This window comes from Sus scrofa, chromosome 15, assembly GCF_054392235.1.
Source record: "Sus scrofa isolate SSC_HxYL_T2T_F1_AM1 chromosome 15, Sscrofa_HxYL_maternal_Yorkshire_Landrace_v2.0, whole genome shotgun sequence".
NCBI classification, from domain to species: domain Eukaryota; kingdom Metazoa; phylum Chordata; class Mammalia; order Artiodactyla; family Suidae; genus Sus; species Sus scrofa.
This window is the reverse complement of record NC_139397.1, coordinates 94771129-94794261: the sequence shown is the minus strand read 5'-3', so window position 1 is coordinate 94794261 and position 23133 is coordinate 94771129. Positions and strand designations below refer to the sequence as shown.

At 37.1% G+C, this 23133-nt stretch overlaps 1 protein-coding gene and 1 long non-coding RNA gene across 14 annotated transcripts in view; one reads left to right on the top strand and one right to left on the bottom strand.

Annotated features, from left to right (window-relative positions):
• The window catches only part of LOC146395988 (uncharacterized), a 29600-nt gene extending 9741 nt beyond the window's left edge, over positions 1-19859 (bottom strand). Inside the window, exon 1 of the long non-coding RNA XR_014829602.1 lies at positions 19777-19859. This is a non-coding gene — a long non-coding RNA (uncharacterized LOC146395988). The remainder of the gene's footprint in view (positions 1-19776) is intronic.
• Positions 1-23133, top strand: part of GPR155 (G protein-coupled receptor 155) — a 44751-nt gene that overhangs the window by 3690 nt on the left and 17928 nt on the right. For 2 of the 13 annotated variants that reach the window (XM_084999540.1, XM_084999544.1), the window contains exons 2-11: positions 797-1293; positions 2453-2538; positions 10115-10514; positions 12636-12801; positions 13359-13514; positions 15160-15243; positions 16416-16533; positions 20475-20559; positions 20919-21009; positions 22313-22523. In XM_084999540.1, the coding sequence (XP_084855666.1) occupies positions 10186-10514; positions 12636-12801; positions 13359-13514; positions 15160-15243; positions 16416-16533; positions 20475-20559; positions 20919-21009; positions 22313-22523 (1240 nt within the window). In that variant the 5' untranslated portion in view covers positions 797-1293; positions 2453-2538; positions 10115-10185. Of the gene's footprint in view, positions 1-325; positions 532-796; positions 1294-2452; positions 2539-10114; positions 10515-12635; positions 12802-13358; positions 13515-15159; positions 15244-16415; positions 16534-20474; positions 20560-20918; positions 21010-22312; positions 22524-23133 lie in introns of all 13 variants that reach the window. The other 11 variants (XM_084999535.1, XM_084999539.1, XM_084999534.1 and 8 more) reach the window with 6 other exon arrangements.

The following is a 23133-nucleotide window of genomic DNA, read 5'->3' as shown; positions in this document are numbered from 1 at the left end:
CTTAACCCACTGAACAAAAGGAAGAAAAAGAAAAAGATATCCAATATGTGTGGCTGGTATAAAAGGAACCAAGTAGATTGGTGGAAGGCCATCACTAATCTTTCTTTCATTCTCTTTCTTATATGACACCAAAGCTATATTTAACTTCTGTTCAGTGATTTATTTGTGCCGGATGTACTTATAAGGACTTTACTTGAATAATCTCAGGTTCTTTTGACAGCTACTATTATTGCCATTTCACAGGTGAGGAAAGTAAGACACAGAAAAATGACAGGTTCAAGGTTGATCAGTGATATTCCATTATACTCTTCTTTCTACCCCATAGTCAAATCTGACCACAGGCTGGAAAGGACCCTCCTATCCTGTGTGACTCTATGTAGCACTGAGAACTTCTGAAATTTCCAGAGAACTTGGACGCAGCTGGACATTCAGCAGAGACTCCGTGTGGGCCCCATGCTCTCATCCACTAGGTGGAGCTTGACTGTGGATCACTGGAGAGGACCACAGGGCATCACTGCAGCTGTAATATTGGTGGATCTTATTTTACTCATTTCTGATATTGATTACAGGACAGGAACATAAATATTTTGAGCTGACACACCTTTGAGATTAAAGTGGTTACTGTTAACAGACACTCCCACCCTTTTTTTTTTCATTGTATTTTTCTCTGATGGTAGTTGAAGAGGGTTTATATATTTATTTGGCCATTTAATAAATCTAGCTTTGCCAATGTATACTTTCAGCTAGAATTCGTAGTGATTTCACACTGAATCTATCTTTCTTTCTTTCTTTCCAGAGATCTGGTTGGAGTTGGAGGGTGAAAGAAAATGAATTCTTTTTCTGATTTATCTGCCAAGAACTTAACCATTGCAGTCAATATGACCAATACTCTGCCCTCAACAGTAGCTCATGGATTTAATTCCACTAATGACCCACCCTCAATGTCAATAACAAGGCTTTTTCCAGCCTTACTAGAATGCTTTGGCATAGTCCTCTGTGGCTACATAGCAGGAAGGGCCAATGTTATAACATCAACACAGGCCAAAGGACTGGGAAATTTTGTCTCCAGATTTGCACTTCCAGCTTTATTATTCAAAAACATGGTTGTACTTAATTTTTCCAATGTGGATTGGTCTTTTCTGTATAGTATCTTAATTGCCAAAGCTTCTGTATTTTTCATTGTATGTGTGTTAACCTTATTGGTTGCCAGTCCTGACAGTCGATTTAGCAAAGCCGGACTATTCCCTATTTTTGCTACTCAAAGTAATGACTTTGCATTGGGATATCCTATAGGTAAGTTATTTTTTATTTTTTAAGTTTCAAAAATGTCAACTGTTTTAGGAACTAACAAAATTTAAAGCCTCTAATTTTAATGTTTTAACTAAGCATCTGTCAGTGATTTATACTTACTTTTAATACCCAAGAAATCTTTTCATATTTTTCTTAAATATGTCTCAAGTTAGGATGAATTATATCTTTCCTCAACTTCAGAGTTTGAGATGTCTTCAAACATCTACCAAAAATCGATGATCATATCCAAATAAATTTTGTGAATCATTTTTCTAATAGTATTCTCTTTCTTCTCAATGATCACATATATGAAAGAAGTCTAATTTCCAGAGGAGATCAGATTCTGATTTAAATTATGTAAAAAAGATAGGCATATATCTGTTTCAAAACAGTCATTATTAAATGTTAGCAGTGAAAATTTATGAGTGACTTTTTCCTTCCCTTATTTTTCTTACCATCTAGAATATATGTTATTTTACATTAGTGCTTGTTTTTAAGCTTGTTATTCAAAACGTCAGGGGTTTTTTTTTGTCCTTTTTTTTTTTTTTTTTTTTTCCCTCAGGGCCACACTTGTGGCATATGGAAGTTCCCAGGCTAGGAGTTGAATCAGAGCCATAGCCGCTGGTATACACCACAGCCACATCAATCCCAGATCTGAGCCACGTCCACAACCTACACCATAGGTCACAGCAACGCTGGATCCTTAACCCACTGAGTGAGGCCCAGGATCAAACCTGTGATCCATGAGACCAGGTTCGATCCCTGGCCTTGCTCAGTGGGTTAAGGATCTGGTGTTGCCATGAGCTGTGGTGTAGGTCCCAGATGCAGCTCGGATCCTTCATTGCTGTGACTATGGCGTAGGCTGGCAGCCACAGCTCCAATTCTACCCCTAGCCTGGGAACCTCCACATGCTGTGGGTGTAGCCCTAAAAAGAAAAAGCAAAAAACAAAAAAACCCTGTGTCCTTCATTTCCACTGAGCCATGACAACAACTCCAGAAAGTCAGTATATTTTCATTGCAGTTAATTTCTTGTTTTGAGAACAAAAATGGTGAGACTTTGTTTTTTTTTTTTACCTTTCCAATTTCTCCTTCTTTAACTTTCCAACTCTTTAAACAGCCTAATTTTATGTTTCTATGTGTGTATGTTTTCCTGATGAAACAGTAAACATACCAATTGAGGATGTTGAGATATCTTGGAAACATATTCTATTTTCCAGAACACTCTGCCACTAAGAAAATGTATACCTGGTAACTACTTTTTAATATTTCTAGACTAAAGTTTATGCTTTGATCATGTTATCATAGTGAATATTATAGATCTAGTCATTTGTTTATTCCTTCATTCATTCATAGGAGCCTGTTAATACCAGTGACTGCTGCTGCTGACAATACACCTGTGAAAAAGTTCCATACATATTGAATTTATATTTCAGTGAGAAAATAAAATAAAAGTAAAACTAATATCAAGCAATGGAAATGGCCATAAAGTTCTAGTGTTATTTTATGAGGAAGTGCTATGAGAGGTGTGAGGCCTCTCTGATGATGATGAGCTGAGACTGAATGAAACTTAATGAAATTGACAAATGAAATCTGCAGTTAACTTCCAAATTTCTGGAGCTCCTGCTCTGGTGCTAAGAATCCGACTGCAGCAGTTCAGGTTGCCACGAAAGCACAGGTTCAGTCCCCAGCCAGCCCAGTAGGTTAAAGGATCTGGCATTGCTGCAGCTGTGGCTCAGATTCAATTCCTGGCCCAGGAACTTCCATATGCTGCAGATGTGGCCATAAACCTAAAAGAAAAAACTTTCAAATTTCTTCTCTTTTTAACTACCCTATCCCAAAAATTATTTTGCCACTGGCACCAAAAGGATTCTAGTGGACTATAATTTTCATCATTCTTCTCCTTTTACCCTCCTCCATTTGCTTATCATAAGTAGAGATATACCTAAGAAATTAAATAACTATGAATGATGCAGGAGGTTTTTGAGAGAGGAAAAACTAGGCTCTTAGATAACTGAGCTGTAAATATTCAAAAACTAGACTATTCTAGTCTAGAATAATCCTCTAGCATAAGCTTCCTTTAAGGTTATTGAACTTTAAAATTAAGGATGAACCAAGCATTTAAATAAAGACTTTGGAAATAAAAGAGCAAGGAGTTCGTGTGTTTGTCCATCTCCTTGGGAGAATTAATGCACATTTGTCAAGGTATTTATGGTTTGGAGTTCCTGTCGTGGCTCAGTGGTTAACAAATCCAACTAGGAATTTGGGTTCGATCCCTGGCCTCGCTCAGTGGGTAAGGATCCGGCGTTGCCGTGAGGTGTGGTGTAGGTCGCAGACGTGGCTTGGATCTGGCGTTGCTGTGGCTGTGGCATAGGCCAGCAGCTACAGCTCCAATTCAACCCCTGGCCTGGGAACCTCCATGTACCTCTGGAGCGGCCCTACAAAAGGCAAAAAGACAAAAAAAAAAAAAAAAAAAGTGTTTATGATGTAAGAACCTTAGGAGTGGTTCAGTATCATAGTATTAAATATTTGATAAATAATGCTATGTCTTAATTTAGACATGAACTATGTTTCATGATCTCATAGATTAGTAAGTCCATAACTAATTAGAACTAACATTTATAGCTTTATAGCATATAGAGTACCTTCTTATTTACTTATCTCAGGTGAGGTAGGATAGATATTATTTATTCTCATTTTCAAATAAAAAGACAGATTTACAAGACTTAATTGTTTATCCAAGGTCATATAAGCTAACAGGTAACTGAGACTCAAACCTAGATTTAAATCCTGGGCATTCTTTTATGTCACACAGTTATATAACATGCCCATTTACTCATGAAAAGAACCAGCTAGCCCTTGCAATACATTGTTTTCAGAGAGAATCAAAGTTTTCCTTAATCTTTATATCAGTGAAAAAAATATAAAAAAAGTAATGGAAAAAGACCTATTAGATGAGTTTATCCATTTTCATTTTAAGGCAGAATCTCCAAATAAAAAACCTAGCCGTTTTCATTGTTGCCTTTCTCATGTCCCACATTAAATCGGTGAATCAATCTGGTAATGATCATGTTCCCAGCAGTGTGCTAGCCCAATTTCCCTGATGATTATGACTGCAGATTTTGAGTTGTGATTTTTGCTTTTAACTCACAAATAATAAGAGCTCTTGTAATATTACGTTGTAGACAATAACTTTACCAGAAACCATTAGTATAGCAGAAGTGCTTTCTCTTCTATCTATGAATTGGAAGGTGTGGTACAGAATTGTAGAGCCATGTATCTGCTCTGCTCCAATGAGATTATTTATCACTGCTGTCCATGCCCGTCTGCCTTCTGGCCTTGCTCAGGGTAAACAGAGAAGACAGTGTCTCTAGAGAGAAGACCCATTCTTTCTGTTTGTTATGTGGCCTTTCCTAGGAATTCCCACTCTCTTGTTCACACATAAGCATTGTGGCTTAAAGGAAATATCCTTTTTTTTTTTTTTTTGCTTTTTAGGGCCACAAGTGTGGTTTATGGAAGTTCCCAGGCTAGGGGTCAAATTGGAGCTATAGCTACTGGCCACAACCGCAGCAACGCCAGATCTGAGCCGCATCTGTGACCTACACCACAGCTCACGGCAAAACTGGATCCTTAACCCACCGAGAGAGACCAGGGATTGAACCCGCATCCTCATAGATACTAATCAGGCTTGTTACCACTAAGCCATGACAGGAACGTCCAAGGAAATATCCTTTTTAAGACTGTATTTGTTCTACAACATTGGTCCAATTTACAGGTGACTCAGAAGGCAGATAAGTTAATGACTAAAGAAAGAGGAAGTTTTCTTTCTTTATACTATGACAATTATAATGGTCTATGAAATTGCATTAATTTATCTATACTCAAGTGACAGAATACTACAGTACATTTCTGCAGACTGAAAAAAAGAAACTTGCTATTTTTAAAAACAATTCTTCTCAAAGGTAGTTTAAGAAATCCAAATATGAGAAGAAACCAAGAATCTACCAAGGTGAAATGTTGATTTCAGCAAATCAGAATGGTTCCCTGCCTCTGTCATTAAAAGATAGTAATGGGGCATAGTTAAGTCCTATAATTTATTCTTCAAACAATGCTGATAGTGTAAGTACCCTGACTAATCATAATTATGCTCTAGTGCTTGAGCTGTAAACAGAAAGGAAATGAAGCATTTAACTGTATGCCATTAAATAATGGAATGATCTAGTCTGGGTCTTTGTGTTATTTGCTAGGATTGAAACCCTGCAGGAATCAAAATAGGAGCAACAGTGGGTGGCTAATTTTGTCTCTTAGTTCTTCAAAGCTATATAATAATGCCTCATAGTGGGACTTTCCCCTCCCCCAAAAGCCTTATTTACAAGTATTAATTAGAACTTAATAGTTGATATAATGATTATAAATCTAATTTGTTAATATAGGTCACTGCTTTCATTTTTTTTCAGATTTGAAAAACTATATTCAGATTGGTAACAAAAGAATAGTGCTGCCTATTTATAAAGTCATAATGTTAAGTAATTACACAAATGAATGGCAGAATGGACTGAAATTCCCATATTGAAACCTAAGTCTAATAATTTTATAAGCATTTATTCCCAATTTTTTTCTTTCCCACTAGACCATACTTCTCTTGCCTTTGTATACCTGTTCAACTGACTTAAAATACCCCAATAGTTACCTGCTTTATAAATATTCAGAACATGGAAAAAGAAAAAAATTGGATATAAAAAGAAATGGGTTCATGGGTAACAATTAGTTATAAATTGCTATGTTACAAAATACATTTTTAGTCTGTCTGAAACCTTTGACATTCATTGATGTGTTAATTCCATTCAGCAAGTATTATCAGAGTTGCTCAGCACTCTACTGGGATTGGGGGTTATAAAATGATGCTTTCAAGGAACTTAGAATTTGCTGAGGTGACACTAATATGAAACAAAGTACCAGAACCATCCAAAGAAGGAGAGAGCCATGCTGTAGATGGAAGCCTTGGAAGAAGTGGTGCCTGAGACAGGCCTTAAATACTAGGCAAGATTTAGATAAGAAAGGAGAGATTTCAAGAAAGTTGGGAGGTAATGATCAGCATGTAGAACTAGTAATTATGAACGTGGTGTTTGTCCAGTATAACCATGATATAAACTGACTGATAAAGACTTTGCAGGAAGGAATAGTGACATGAGCTGGAGAAAGAAGGAACCATTGTGGCGGTGGGAGCTGTGGAAAAATCTTAGGCTTTTTTTTAATCTTTTTATGGCTGCACCTGCAGCATATGGAAGTTCCCAGGCCAGGAATTGAATTGCAGCTGCAGCTGAGGACTACACCACAGCCACTGCAGCATCAGATCTGAGCTGCATCTGGGACCTATACCACAGCCTGTGGCAATGCCGGATCCTTAACCCACACTGAGCGAGGCCAGGGATCAAACTCACATCCTCATGGATACTGGCCGGGTTCATTACTACTGAGCCATGAAGGAAACTCCCCCCAAAATCTTAGTTTTTGAAAGTTAAGATTTAGATTATATTGTCGGTAGTGAATAAAATGGATGAAGGGGATGGTCAGGAAAAACCAGAATATAGGTTGATAGACACAGTAGGTAATGCAACCTTGAGATTTTTGACTAGTGGGCATCGAGATTCCAAGCAGGAATCAAATACAGAAGATCATGCAAAAGAAGAAAGTACTTGGTGATTGGCTAGACCTAGATAATGAAGACTGTTGCTCAAATTTGCATTGAGCTTTTAAAACAATCTGAGGTCCATTATGTGATGATGAAGTGCTACTGTGCCAGGAAAGTACATTTCTGGAAAAAGGCATTAACTTAAGGGACTTTGTATGCTGTAAGCTATCAAAGGAAATACCTTATGCATTTTATTTTGGCAACTTAGGAAAACTCTTGGGCTCAGATTGAAAACACTAGGCTTTTCCAAAATATGCTATCTTAAAAATTGAGGGGTCAGCCGGTATGGACACCTTTCTCTTAGAGCTAGATGTATCTAATCAAAAGAAGTGCAGCTATCTAGAAGTGTTATCAAAAGTACTGCCTTATTTTTTTTTTAACTTAAAAGATGAAACTTTATGAAACATGAAAGAAAACCACTGGGTTACAAGTGGGTATGTCTAATTTGGAAATCAGTGGAAAGTATTTGTGAAATTTTATGTAATCAAATGTGTTTTGTTTAACTACTGCATTTCAGAGATATTAGAGACCTCCGTAAGCGCTTAGCTGAAAAAAGGGGAATTGAATCTTATAAAAAGTAGGTTTTAGCTAATAAGAACAAGATGAACTAAAGGTTATATAATCTAGTTACATAACTTTAACAGGACACGTGCATGATATTATCTGAAGTTATGTATCCTGGACTTATGTAAGTAAACAAATATATTTTCCTACCTGTGTCACTTTATCTTAATGTAAATTGAGACATCTAATCTTTTTACATTTTTTCACATGATTGCCTCTCTTGTGCAGCAAGTGATTGTAAGTGATTGTAGCTGTTCTTTTTTTATCTTTCTCTCTCAACTTGAAATCATTTACGAATCAGCCTTTGTATATATTAGGTTGAAAAATTTCATAACTCATTGCCACAAATGAGCCTTGCTGCAAGGCTCTGAGTTGCTCTGATCAACACAAGATCAGGCTACCAACACTCATACCAAAAAACTATTAGAAGTTTGATCCAACCCACCCTCCTGCCAAGAAGACTCATGCAGTGGTTAGATTCTAAGTCATCATGTTCACTTGAACCCTTGAAAAATACCTCAAATCACCCACAAAATAAAGCCCATGTACTTTTTTTTTTTTTTTTTTTTTTTTTGGCCACCGGCAGCACATGGAGCTCCTGGGCCAAGGATCAGATCTGAGCCACAGTCTCAACCTAAGCTTCAGCTGCAGCAACACTGGATCCTTTAACCCACTGAGCTGGGCTGGGGATCAAACCCGAGTCCCAGTGCTCTCAAGATGCCGCCGATGCCATTTCATCACAGCAGGAGCTCCAAGCCCATGTACTTTGTGCCTATTGGACCATTTCTTAAAAGTCTTAACAGCTAGATCTTTTTTTTCTCAAGCATTGTTATTCTTTAATGAACAATGAGTAAAGTAATTAGTTTGTACGTGGGTACCTGCTTTATAAAAGAGAGAGAGAGAAGCTTTTGTTTTCCTAGGAGAGTGTAGTTGAATTTGCATTAGTTAAATGTGCATTGACATGACTTCATTGTATTCCCCTGGAAACATTTCTTAGATCCATCTTTCCATCCCTAATTCCTTGGCATCTTTGCTGGTCTTCCTTCATGAAGTCATTCATTCTTCTCAAATGGAGGCTGCTCATTTTCTCATCTGCACACCACATGAAGAGTGGGTAGGCAGGAATAGCGTCCAGACAGCCATGTACTGCTGCTAGGCCATTCTTCTCTACTCTTTTGTAAAAACTGCTTCTTTGAGGTTCATGCTGCCTGGCTAAACACCACATCCTCACTGCTGTCATCTGCTGAGCTCATTCTCGTCACCGCTCCTCATTCATTGAAGACTAGTGTCTGGCTCACTGTCATCTTCCCTCCTACCAAGTTTTGCCATCATCTTGTTTGACTTCAGCATCCATGTGAACTACCCACCAAATTCCCAGCTCTCTTGGTTCCTTGACGTCCTCATCTCTAGGACTCTACTTCATTTCAGCCACCAACTCCACATCCTAGTCGTGACCTAGTCATCCAGCAAATATTAAATTCAATAGCTCACTTTCTGACTTACTCTGAACTCCAAAACCTCCAACTAGACGTACTTCTTGGACTTCACAGCACACTCCTGCCCCTGTCCCTGTCTCTGACCCCTCTGCTTTCTCTGTTAGCCACCTCCCATCTTCACTTCTTTTCCTGTATAGCTTGTAATCCACCACTTCAGTGCTCAGTTTTTAGTCTGCTGTCTCCTGTCTCCTCCATCCTCTTGTGCTCTGATTTCTGCCTTACCACTCCAGTGAAACTCCTCACTAAAGGAACCAACAACCACCATGACCACTTAAACATTTTGTTAGTAGATTTTTACTTTGAATTGTTTATGAATTCTACAATTATTCCTTTCAAAATTATAGTTGATTTACAATGTTCCTTTCTGCTGTGCAGCAACATGACCCAGCCACCCATACACACACATTTTTTTTTTTTTGTCTTTTTTTTGTGATTTTTTGGGCCGCTCCCACAGCATATGGAGATTCCCAGGCTAGGGGTCAAATTGGAGCTGTAGTCACTGGCCTACTCCAGAGCCACTGCAACTCTGAAACTGAGCCGCATCTGCAATCTACACCACAGCTCATGGCAATGCCAGATCCTTAACCCACTGAGCAAGGCCAGGGATCGAACCCACAACGTCATGGTTCCTACTCAGATTTGTTAACCACTAAGCCATGACGGGAACTCCCATTCTTTTTTTTTTTTTTTTTCCCCATTTTCCATCATGTTCTAACCCAAGACACTGGACACATTCCCTGTGCCGTACAGCAGGACCCCATCACCCAAATTCTGCCCTTTTATTGAGACTAGTTTTAGCCTCTCCATAGTAAAAACTAATGGGTTTTACTAAAAATAATTTTTTCAGTTGATTATCATTTTATAAGCTAAATATCATTTAATAAAGTGTGTTTTTCTTCTTTTTCACCTTATTACTAAAACATACCTCTCCAAAACAAGGCTAATGAGGTCCTTCTATACTATTTAGGTTAATTTATAATTTGTTATAATTAAGTGTGGAAAACATTATCTATGTAATTTATTAATATATTTCTGTGGTAGACATTTCAAATCAATTTTAATTCATATTTTGCAGTTGAAGCTTTATATCAAACGACATACCCAGAATATCTCCAGTATATTTACTTGGTGGCACCAATATCTCTTATGATGTTAAACCCTATAGGGTTTATCTTCTGTGAAATCCAGAAATGGAGAGACACTCAAAATGCTTCTCAAAACAAAGTAAAAATTGTGGGACTTGGACTTCTGCGTGTATTACAGAACCCGATAGTATTTATGGTCTTCATTGGCATTGCCTTCAATTTTATTCTTGATCAAAAGGTTCCTGTTTACATGGAAAATTTTCTTGATGGACTTGCAAATTCTTTTTCTGGATCAGCTCTATTTTATCTTGGTCTTACAATGGTAGGAAAAATAAAGAAACTGAAGAAGTCGGCATTTGTTGTACTGATTCTTCTCATCACAGCTAAACTGTAAGTCTCACCTATTTAACTTGAGGGTTGTACTTTGTGAAAGCCTTTTTTAGCCAGTTTGTTGGGATATGTCTGTAACTATTTTCTCCTTTAAATAGTTTGAAAGTAGTAATCCCTCGTAATTTAGTTATAATTTTAAAAATGTGATGTTTTGGTATACTGTGGAAAGTCATTTCTCTGTAAATTATTCTTTCCATTTTACTGTCAGAGGGTAAAGACAATGGTTTCCCTTCAGCTTTTATATGATTTGACTTAATATCTTCCAATGTCCCATATTTGACCATATTTTTAAAGGATTTTTGCAGGCTTTCTGAGTTTTCTAAGTTATTAAAATCCTATTAGCCACAGTGAAAACAATAATTTTGAATGTAAACTTTTATATCATGAATTTGGGGAAAATATTCTATAATTCCGAGGATGGTTGAATTTTCTAAACATGGGTAAGTCAATATGAAGAATTATTATGAAGCATCTGATCCTAGCCTGCACATGAAAAGTTCTTACCTCCTTAACAGTGCTTCAGCCTCCTTAGCTCCTTAGCCATGGGGTTACAGACACTTCCTGGTACAGGTGATATAATTTTACTACAAGATTATCCCAAGGCACTTGGGGCATACTTAACTGTTGAATTTAGCTCTTGTATAGGCAGTTAATTTCTTGCGACCAGTGCAATATGAAATAGTATCTATATTTTCAAAATAATAAAAATGAATATAAATTCTGAAAATTATTTATAGTGGTGTTATGTTCTTGGAAATAAAGTATTAATTAGTTTTGCCACAGTAATTAATCTGGTACTAACAATAATATAGTAGTTATCAGCCATTACTTAGTAAATATTATCATTTTTAAAATCCTTTCTTTTGCTTCTTTAATCCCTTTTTTTTTTTTTTTTTTTTGTCTTTTTGCCTTTTCTAGGGCCGCTCCCGTGGCATATGGAGATTCCCAGGCTAGGGGTCTAATCAGAGCCGTAGCCAATGGTCTACGCCACAGCCACAGCCACAGCCTCGTCTGCGACCTACACCCCAGCTCACGGCAACAACGGATCCTCAACCCACTGAGTGAGGCCAAGGATCGAAACCACAACCTCATGGTTCCTAGTCGGATTCGTTAACCACTGCGCCACAGTGGGAACTTCTCCATTAACTTACTACTGTTGATATGCTCTTTCTATGGAATCTGAGGATTTGTTTAATAATTGACTCCTCACCAGATCTGAATTTCACTAGTTTTTTTGCTCTACCTCATTTATGTCAGCTCCCTTCACTAAACCTTTTTTTCTTTACAAAGATAAAGGGCTACTTGTAAGATACCTATTTTTTTCTACTGGTTTTTAGAGCCTGAGTAGCATTGTTATCATTACCTGAACAATTTAAAGCCCTAATCATAATAAAGGTCAGGTGGTTTTTTTTTTTTTTAATGAGTTCAGTAATTTTCTTGAAAAGTTTACTCAGCTTGTCAGTCTTTTTTTTTTTTTTTTTTTTTTTTTAACATTTCAGTGACCTAATACAGAAAGCAAAAACAGAAGTTATAATTGCAACTTTTTTTTTTTTTTGGTCTTTTGTCTTTTGTCTTCTTAGGGCCGCATCCACAGCATATGGAGGTTCCCAGGCTAGGGGTCGAATCAGAGCTGTTGCTGCCGGCCTACACCACAGCCACAGCAACGCCAGTGCCGAGCCACGTCTGTGACCTGCACCACAGCTTATGGCAATGCTGGATCCTTAACCCACTGAGCGAGGCCAGGGATCAAACCCACAACCTCATGGTTCCTAGTCAGACTTGTTGCCACTGCGCCAAGATGGGAGCTCCATAACTGCAATTTTTATAAATTTTTTTTGTGAGAAAATTACTCATAGGACAAAAAAAAAAAAATCAGAGTTTTTTCCCTACTAATTCCTGATGTTTGAAGTATTTCTAGAATATTGTTTCACTTTAAGTAATTCCAGGTTGAATTTTTGATTCTTTCAATAACATGCCCATAAGTAGTCATGCAGAGAATATGTACATGCAAATGGATATACCTGGCAGGAGAAGAATAACCTAATGACAAGCTCACTAGAGCAGTTTGGGGATCAGCATGCTTTGACATCAAGTGAATGATGTATTTTTTTGTTTCTTCAGTTTGGTGCTGCCACTTCTGTGCAGAGAAATGGTGGAACTCTTGGACAAGGGCGACAATGTAGTGAACCATACAAGTTTATCAAATTATGCATTTCTGTATGGTGTCTTTCCTGTAGCACCAGGAGTGGCTATCTTTGCAACACAGTTCAACATGGAAGTAGAGATTGTATGTATATACTACTTTCTAAGTTTGTGTGGTTAGTAAAAAAATGAAATTTTGAAGCAGAAATCTACATTCCCTTATGAGAATTTGAGATCTGCAAACTGCCTTGTTGTAAATAAGGAGGTGTTGGGTAACATCACCTAACAATAGAGTTATTTAATCTGGGGGTCTTTATTCCAGCCATGACTTTTTTCATTAGTCTTTTTTAGTTTCAAGTATTTTAATGCTTTTATTATAGTTAAGCCTAAAGGTTATTTATAGAAGAGTAATTTTTGAAATTTGAGGGAAAAAAAATCTGTATTATTCTTTGATAATCCAACTGTTGGATGCAAAACACTACAGAATCAACTGCAGTAAATAACTACATCAGTTAACACCAAAGAGTGTCTGAGCATATTGTACATGTTATCCACAGCATTAGAGAGATGTTTTGGAAATGTAATAAGAAGGAACTAAACTGTTTACTGAAGATTATTTCACTAAATGCCTTAGTGTGCTGTGACTCAAGTTTAAGGAAATTGTTTGAGTCTATGAATCTTAATTTGATTTCATTTTTGCAGATAACCTCAGGGATGGTAATAAGCACCTTTGTGTCTGCACCTATCATGTATGTTTCTGCCTGGTTACTGACTTTTCCCACCATGGACCCTAAGCCATTGGCATACGCCATCCAGAATGTTAGTTTTGATATAAGTATTATCAGCCTGGTCTCCTTGGTAAGTATATTTCGGTGTAAAAATGAATGAAAATCACAGAGTGAATTTGAGAATAGCTTGGTAACAGAAAGTTAGGGAGTAGAAATCTAATTTCTTATGCAATAGAGAAAGCTAAAGCCTGCCCATAAAATTTAATATCAGCCTTCTGAGTTTCGTCTTTCCAATTGGGAGTTAAGAGTTGTATAACAGACAAGGCGTGAACTTTAATCAGACCTGGATTTGACTCCTGGCCTTAGCACAAACTAGCTGTATTTCTCTGCAGAGTTACTTAAACTTCTCTAACCTTCAGTTTTCTCAACTGTAAAATAGAGGTCACCCATTTCCATGGTTTGTTTTTAAGGATTATGTGAGACAATATATGTGAAAAGCATTCTGCAAGTGGTGAATCACTATACAAATACTAGCTATAGTAAAATCACATTGTTGGAAGGGATCTTTGGGATCAAGGCAAAAGGTGCATTTAATGTTAATGAAACTTTGGATATATCTAGCTCAAATTAAATACACTTGGCAACTAGAGTGTCTTATAGGTTGAGTTGCCTATTGAACTCAAACTGTATTCTGGCTGAAAAAAAAAAAAGACAACTTTTGTTGTTAAGGGAAGGGAGGTAAGGATGAATATGTATACTGGCAACAAATAAATGCATGATTCATGTAATTTTTAAGAAATTTCACTTCTGTTACATATTCTTAAAAGCTATGGCCATCGATAAGAGGGCAGGTTGAGGGGGAGAGACAGTATAAGTTTTGATTGACAATGAGGTGACAGAAAAGAAGGAAATCAAACCAGCGTACTTAGCTGACCACTGTGTATTCTTTTAAATATGAAGAATGCAGAAAATTAATCTTAAGGTGGTTGATGTATGTTTGAAATAAGACAGCCTGGAATTTAGATACCTCATGAGCCAATATGGTAGAATCAAAAAGGGGAAATTTAGGCTGGTGCTTTATAACTGCATTTCCCACTAAAGTTCTTTTTCTGAATAGCTGGCTGAGAACCTATGCCCCAGCCCTGCCACCAAAGGTAGGGAAAATTAGACCTTGGCCCTAGTCAAGGCATTAGTTCTTAAAAACCCTGTCATTTAAAAAAAAGAAAAAGAAAAAAAAGAAAGGGAGTTCCCGTCGTGGCGCAGTGGTTAACGAATCCGACTAGGAACCATTAGGTTACAGGTTCGGTCCCTGCACTTGCTCAGTGGGTTAACTACCCAGCGTTGCCGTGAGCTGTGGTGTAGGTTGCAGACGCGGCTCAGATCCCGAGTTGCTGTGGCTCTGGTGTAGGCCGGTGGCTACAGCTCCAATTCAACCCCTAGCCTGGGAACCTCCATATGCCGCGGGAGCGGCCCAAGAAATAGCAACAACAACAACAAAAAGACAAAAGACAAAAAAAAAAACAAAAACAAAAAAAAACCCTGTCATTTTTGCAGTTAATTTACCATAAGATCTCTCCATGCTTTTTATTTTACTTTGGATTTACCTTAATTCTCTTTGGGGGAACTAGACATATTAAAGTAAATCAAATGTTTTGATTCCTTCCCAAATTAGAATAAAAAAATTCTTTGATTGAAAAAGTCTAATCAATGAGTTAGTTAATAAGTAATTATAAAGATTAAGAAACCTGAATAACTTTTGAATCTTTGTCTTTAAGATCTGGTCTTTGGCTATTCTTCTTTTGAGCAAGAAATATAAACAGCTTCCTCATATGCTTACAATTAATTTACTCATCGCTCAGGTTAGTAAACTTACAGATAATTAGAGCTATGTTTTTCTCATTGATTATACTACTGGTAGGGAATTCCCTTCGTGGCTCAGCAGTTAACGAATCCTACTAGGATCCATGAGGATGCGGATTTGATCCCTGGCCTTGCTCAGTAGGTTAAAGGATCCAGCATTGCATGAGCTGTGGTGTAGGTCACAGATGCGACTCGGATCCAGTGTTGCTGTGGCTGTGGCGTAGGCCAGCAGCTGTAGCTCTAATTCTACCCCTAGCCTGGGAACCTCCATATGCCGCGGGTGCAGGCCTAAAAAGCAAAACACACACACACACACAGTACTGGTAGAGAAGAAGATTGCTTTGTACAATTAAAGTCAAAAGTATTTTTTTTTACCGAAACCAATTACAGTTTGATTATAATTAATTTATGCCTAATTTAATAAATCTTGCAATGGGTCTTGAGCTATATAAAGTTGAGACTAATAAAGTCAATCTTCCATATCCATAGGTTCCAAATCCTCAGATTCAACCAACCATGGATCAAAAATATTAGAAAAAAAATTCCAGAAAGTTACAAAAAGCAAAACTTGAATTTTCCAAAAGCTGACCACTGTTTATGTAACATTTACATTGCATTTGATATTATAAGTAATCTGGAGTTGAGTTAAAGTATATGGAAATTGTACGTAGATTATATGCAAACACTACAGAATTTTATGTAAGGAACTTGAGCACCTTCAGATTTTGGTTTCCTTCGAGAGGTGGTTCCTAGAACCAGTTCCCCCCCAACACCCCCATGGACAACTGTAATGACATTTGATGATAATTTTGCATTTTTAATAGAATTAATTGAATCATTAAAACTTGAACTCTCTTATAATCTTATTTTTCTAGTTAAATCTTTGCATGCATGTCTCAGATTATAATGGAAAGAAGTTTAGTATTTTCTATGTAAACCTTAACTAAATACAAGGTTAACATTTAGAATGTTGTCATTATCTGTTCCAATTAAATATGTGTATTGTTAAAGCTCTATAGAAAGTTTTTTAATCACAAAATTTGAAGCTTTAGTATAACTAGAATGCAATAATTAGCTACTCAACAATAATTTAAAATGAATAATTATAATAGAGTTGCTGGGAATAAAACATATGAGTATGACTGACTTTTTTTTATCATTTTTCCTTCAGTCTATTGTCTGTGCTGGAATGATGATATGGAATTTTGTTAAAGAAAAAAATTTTGTTGGACAAATTTTGGTGTTTGTTTTATTGTACAGCTCCCTCTATAGCACTTACTTATGGACAGGTAAGTGGGATCATGAAGAGAAATTTAAGTCCCCCTCTTCTCCATCAATGGCCCCAGCATCTTGTGATCTGTTTGAGGTCTAGTAGTTCAGGCTTAGGATATTTGCTTGGGCAGTGACACCCACCAACACAGAGAGTCTGCAAAGTTGTGTTCTGTTTCCTGATCACTCTGTTTCTACCTTGGCTCAGGTAGTTTCCAGTCACATAGCCTTTTCCTTGGGGCCTTGGGATCTAGGCCACAGTCAGCACAGCTTCCCTTTGGAGATACCAAGGGGGCAGGCACTGAAGGCAGGGAGGGCAAGGAAGGAATGGGCAGAGGAGGAAGAGGCATGTAAGGTGTGTCCCAGAGCTCACTATTAGAATCCAACTGAACTGAATGAAAAATTCTGGCAGTGCCTTAACCAAATGACTTAACTTTTGCAGTCTTAAGTTTCCCTGTCTATAAGCCTGGATTATCACTTTACAGAGTTGTTTTGAGAATTAAATGAAATACGAGTGTTTATGCTTGGTACTTGGTAGGAATAATACAAATGGAACTGTATTATTAAATAGAGGGAAAAGTGGTAATATGAAAACAAGAAAAATAAGGGAATAAAAGACTACCCAGTAAGAAGACATTTTTTCCATTGTGGCTCAGCAGGTTAAGTACCTGACATAGTATGCATGAGGATGCAGTTTTGGTCCCTGGCCTCACTCAGTGGGTTAAGTATCCAGCATTGCCACAGACTGCGGAGTAGGTCACAGATGCAGCTCACTTCCAGTGTTGCTGTGGCTGTGGCATAGGTCAGCAGCTGCAGCTCCGATTTGATCCCTAGCCCGGGAACTTCCATATGCTGCAGGTACAGGTGTAAAAAGAGAAAAAAAAAAAAAAAGGATATGTAAATAGGAGACTACCCAGTAAGAAGACATTTTTTTTTTCTTTTTTAGGGCCACACCTGCGGCATATGGAGGTTCCCAGGCTAGGGGTCAAATTGGAGCTGTAGCTGCTGGCCTGCACCACAGCCATAGCAACTCAGGATCCGAGCCACATCTGCAACCTATACCACAGCTCACAGCAACACCGGATCCTTAATCCACTGAGCAGGGCCAGGGATCGAACCCTCGTCCTCATGGATACTAGTCGGGTTCGTTAACAACTGAGCCATGACAGGAATTCCAAGAAAACATTTTTCATTTCAATTGGCTCCAAAAAGTATGTTCAAAATGTTTTAGCAAACTGCTTTTTTGAAGAAACACAATCATTTATTTGGATGTGTACACTCTAGTATGTTTGTGAAACATTAAGTCTGGTTGATTTGTATTTATATCACAAATGCAAACCTATAAAAATGGCACATAAAAGGAAATTGTAGAATGGTAGCACTAGTTGTAGCCACTATTAGGACGCAGGTGTCAGGAAGTGGCTGAGAGAGAGAGGCCTTTGATTTCATGCCTTCAGGATCAAAAGCAGGACCCATCTAAGGCAACAACCTTTTGAAGTGAAGCAACAGTGTGATGAAGGAGGAATTAGAGAATGAATTCAGTGCAAATAGGAGAAGGTGTGTGCTTTTTAAAAACAAGGACACCTTGCATAGCATGAGTTTTCATGAGATGTCCAGTTAAAAGAGCCTAAAGACTTTATTCCTAAATACAGATCAACCAACTTGATCTCTAATACTTAGGTTAGTTAAAGCTAAACTGGTAATGAGAATAAGAGAGCAGTAAGGAGATCAATGTCAGAAAGCCCCAAGTTTCTCTAAATCCTACCAAGCATGCATACTAAAAGCCCTCCAAAGAAGCTGTTCCAAATTCCCTGACCCCGGTGAAGGTGCCCCTTAACCTTGAGATTATTGATATAACATAATTGTAGACCTAAAATGTCATTTTAAGTCATCCTTTCAGCCATCTGCAATTTTACTCATTTGCAAACTATCTTCATAAATTCTGCCATAGCTGCATACCACTTGTTCTTTTTTTTTCCACTTAAAATTGACTCACTTTTTTTTTACTTTAATAAATTTAACCTTATCTCAGTAAAATCCCAGGTTTCATGTATTAGTTAAAGAATTTTCAAGCACAGGTTTTTTGGTTTTTTTTTTTCCTTTTTAGGGCCACAGGTGTGGCATGTGGACGTCCCCAGGCTAGGGGTCAAATCAGAGCGACAGCTGCTACCTACACCACAGCCACAGCAATGCCAGATCCGAGCTGCATCTTCGACCTATACCACTTATCGCAAGGCTGGATTCTTAACCCACTGAGTGAGGCCAGGGATTGAACCCGAATCCTCATGGATACTAGTCAGGTTCTTAACCCGCTGAGCCACAACTGGAATTCCTCAAGCACATGTTAAAATAAACACATAATTGGTGGGAAAATGGTCACCCTTGTGCCACCTATAGTCTTCACACTTTTGGAAACACTAGTCTAATTTAAGACTTTTATTTTGCGAAGAGTTTTAACTGATTCAGGCAAGAGCTTTCACAGCTTCATCAGTGAGAGGTGCAGGCTTAGATTGGGCCTGTTCTTCCATGTCACTATTTTCATAAGGCAGGAATGGAATGATAAACATTGTGAGGAGTACCCTCACTTGTGTAACACAGTTGGCATTCTTTTGTGATTGGTTACTTGTTTCCTTGGACTCTGAAAACCTGAATTTAAGTAATGTGTGGGTCCCCCATAAAGAAAAACAAGTCTAAAGGATCTCTGTTGATTTGTATTATTTTTAGCACAGTGTAACAATCTGTATATATAATCTTAAATCTAGGTATGAATGCCTTAAATACTGTTAGTATATAATTTTAAAAGGAAAGCAAATCCACCGATTAACAAAACTACAAATTTAGTAATTAGCACCATTAATTGACATGACAGAGAATCTTATTTTGCTAATCTGAATCACAGCTTGAAATGTAAAATGGAACTCAAAACTCACTTCTCTAGGTAGAGTTTTTTAGGTTGGCCTGCCTTTACTCTGATGCATGGGTTTATGACCTGGTTATCTTACCGCTTTTTTCTCTTCAAACTACCACAGTAACACTCATTTAGACTGTGTGTTGTGATGTCATTTGGCCTTCACTTAGCTCAAATTTCATATAAAACCAGATATAAGCCCTGAAATAATGAGACTGTACTCTGGTTATATAAGATGGCCATTGAGATGATTCTTATTGCAAATATACCAAAAAGACTTAACATTTCTCCTTAAAATTCCAGACGCCTAGGTGTGCACAGATCTGAGTTTCAGAAACAGAGCTGAAGGACTTACCGTCTGTCAGAAGCCTGGGTTTCTAGTTTTGCTCTGCCCTCTGCTGGCTGCGCGGCTTGTGCCACCCCTTTTTGTTTACAAATCTATAAAATGAAAGTGTTCATTTAAAACAGGGGTTCCTTCCAACCGTAAAGTTCTGTTTCTACAGCTACGTAGGATTTATTACATAAGATGTTATTTCTATAAATAACTGGGTATAATGCACAAGGAAAGCTTAAGAATTCTGAAACATTTGTTTTTGTATTAAGCTTATATTTTTGCTAAGGTACATCATTGAGATTTGGAGAAGTTTCTAAAAAGAAAACCTGTAAAGAACTGCCTATACTTTCTTACATCAGCAGAGTGGGGTGTTTTATTTTTGGAATTGTTCTGTAACTAGTTTAAAAAATTCTTTTCCCCAAATATACTTTGATTACAAACACATCAATCAAAAGAACAAAGTGATGTGGGCTTTAAAAAAAATCCTCACGTATAAAACAAGAAGATTGAATAAAGAAACAATATAGGAGAGAAAACATAAATTTCTCTGAATTAAGAAAACTTGTTTCAAAATATTGGGGAAAGTATTTATTTAGAAAAATAAATTCTAGGGCAAGAAAAATAAGACTACTATTGAAAAAGGCTTGTTAAAGTTTCATGAAGTCTGAGCAACATCAGGAGTAATTACCTATCTTTCAATCTCTATTTCTTATTATTAGGCCTTCTAGCAATTTCTTTGTTTCTTTTGAAAAAGAGAGAAGGGGTACAAATTCCTGTTGGAATCATCATAATATCTGGCTGGGGGTAAGTTGGTGGTTTTCTTTTCTTTTCTTTTTTTTTTTTTTGTCTTTTTGCTATTTCTTGGGCCACTCCCGTGGCATATGGAGGTTCCCAGGCTAGGGGTCTAATCGGAGCTATAGCCCCCGGCCTACACCAGAGCCACAGCAACACAGGATCCAAGCCGCGTCTGCAACCTACACCACAGCTTACCCACTGAGCAAGGCCAGGGACCGAACCCGCCACCTCATGGTTCCTAGTCAGATTCGTTAACCACTGCGCCACGACAGGAACGCCAGTTTTCTGTTTGCTTATATGTTCCCACATACACAGTTACTATCCATCCTTTTTCTCCCCGCTCTCTCTCTTAACCCTTGTTGTTACAGAATTCCTGCTCTCCTTGTTGGTGTTCTTTTGATAACTGGAAAACATAATGGAGAAAGCATTGACTCAGCCTTCTTTTATGGAAAAGAGCAGGTGAGAAGAGTTTATTGATGGTTCTGTTCTTGAGAACATCTCTTTCTAGCTTTTGAATGTGTTTTGCTGTACGCACATTAAAACTAATTTGGAAAATCTGTTCCAGCTTATCACACTGGTGATCCTATGTCACTTTAAGTCACACATCAAAATGTGGTAAAGGTTTACATGTCTATAAAAAAAGGAAAATGAAATCACAAAATAAGAGATTACATGTCAGTCTGTTTTCAGCTGAGGACTTCCAAATGTTTGAAACTTATTGGGTTTCTTAAACATACTTTTGAACTATTAGAGGAAAAAGTGATTAATTTAAAGCCACTTAATATTTTAGCAGTAATAATCAAAGCCAAGTTCTTGACTTACAGTTTTAGAAAACTTTTTTCTAAAGTTTTTGTTTAGAAAAAAAAGCATCTAGGGAAAGAGTATGATTGAAAAGTTATTTAGTAGGAGGCTTGTGGGATCTGCTGAATTAGAATTTCCCAAAGATGTGTATGTGGGTTTTTTTTTTAAGAATTGTAGTTGACTTACAAATTACAGTAATTTCAGGTGTACAACATAGTGATTCTATATTTTTATAGATTATATTCCATTTAAAATTATTACAAAATAATGGCCGTATTTTCCTATGCTGTACAATATATCTTTATTGTTTCTCTATTTTATACAGAGCAGCTTGTGCCCCTTCAGCCCATCTCCCTGCCTTGCCCCTCTCAAAAATGTAGTTTTTTAAACTTCTTAAAATTGGTTTTGATTTCTCACCCTTTTTCTTCTGTTTTGTAATTTTGAATTTTATTGGATTATTTTGAGAATAAATAAGATTATACATAAATTTAGACTAGTGCTGGCATATAGTTAGTACTCAGTAAGTATTAGCTATCATTATTTATTTTTATTATTGTCATTGATAACAGAGTCTTTAGTTGAAGTACACTTGAACTATGTATTAAAGCAAGCAAAATTTTTGAAGTAAAGAAAAAGTTTAAAGGCAATCATTTAGATTACTTGTGGAGGAAAGCAGTGACATGATGTATAATGAAAGAAGCATCTAGAAATGTCATTTGATTATAAGCAAACCCTAATTTCTTTGCAAGTAATTTATATTTCTTCCAAACCTTCCTTTTTGTTTGTTTGTTTTTTGGTTTTTTTGTTTTGTTTTGTTTTTTAAAAGAACCACTGTTGTAAAGCATTTATAGCTACGGAGATAATGCATTTTCCACCAAAAAAGTGCCCTTAACCTAGCATATTAAGATTATCAAACTGAGACTGTGAAAAGTGGCCTAAAATCTCTTTGCAACATTGGCAGATGATCATCACAGCAGTCACCCTATTCTGCAGCATTGTCATAGCCGGCATATCACTCATGTGTATGAACCGCACCTCGCAAGCAGGACGCTATGAAGGTTTTGGCCAGTCTCAAGACCACAAAGCACCAGAGCCTGGGAACACTGCTTTTGAGGAGACTCCAGCGCCGATAGATGAACCCAAACCTTTTACAAGTTCTATCCCAGAAACAAGTATGATTCTTAAATATTAACAAAACTCTTACATGCCTGTATAGCATGTATCCTAAATGTTTTGTTTAAGGGAACTTCCTTGAACTCTCTTGAATATCACAGGTATTTGTGAAATGAAGAATGAATCATAGTAATAGAAAGAGCTTGCAAGTTCATTCATTAGATAATTTATAAATCTTTTGTGAGGATAAACTTTTGTTAAACCCTAAAACTTTCTCTGACCTGACAGTTTAGAAAAAAGTAACAACTGAAGGAAGGCCCTTTCTAGGAAACTAAGCACCTCCCATTTGTCAATTTAACAATGTTGCATCAGGCAAAAACCATCATAAAATGAAGTGAAGAGGCTTGATGAAGCAGGGTCAATGGTGTAGGTTAGGAGTTAGCAATCCACAGTCAGCAGGCTAAATCTCGTCCACTACCAGTTTTTGTATGGCCCAAGAGACTAGAATAGCTTTTATATTTTTGAAGTGTTGAAGAAAAAAATTTTAAAGATTTAAAATGTTTTGAATACTAAAAAAAACATTTTGTGATATTTGAAAGTCATGTGAAATTTAAATTTCAGTGTCCATCACATGTTATTGGAACATAGCCATGCTCATTTATTTATGTA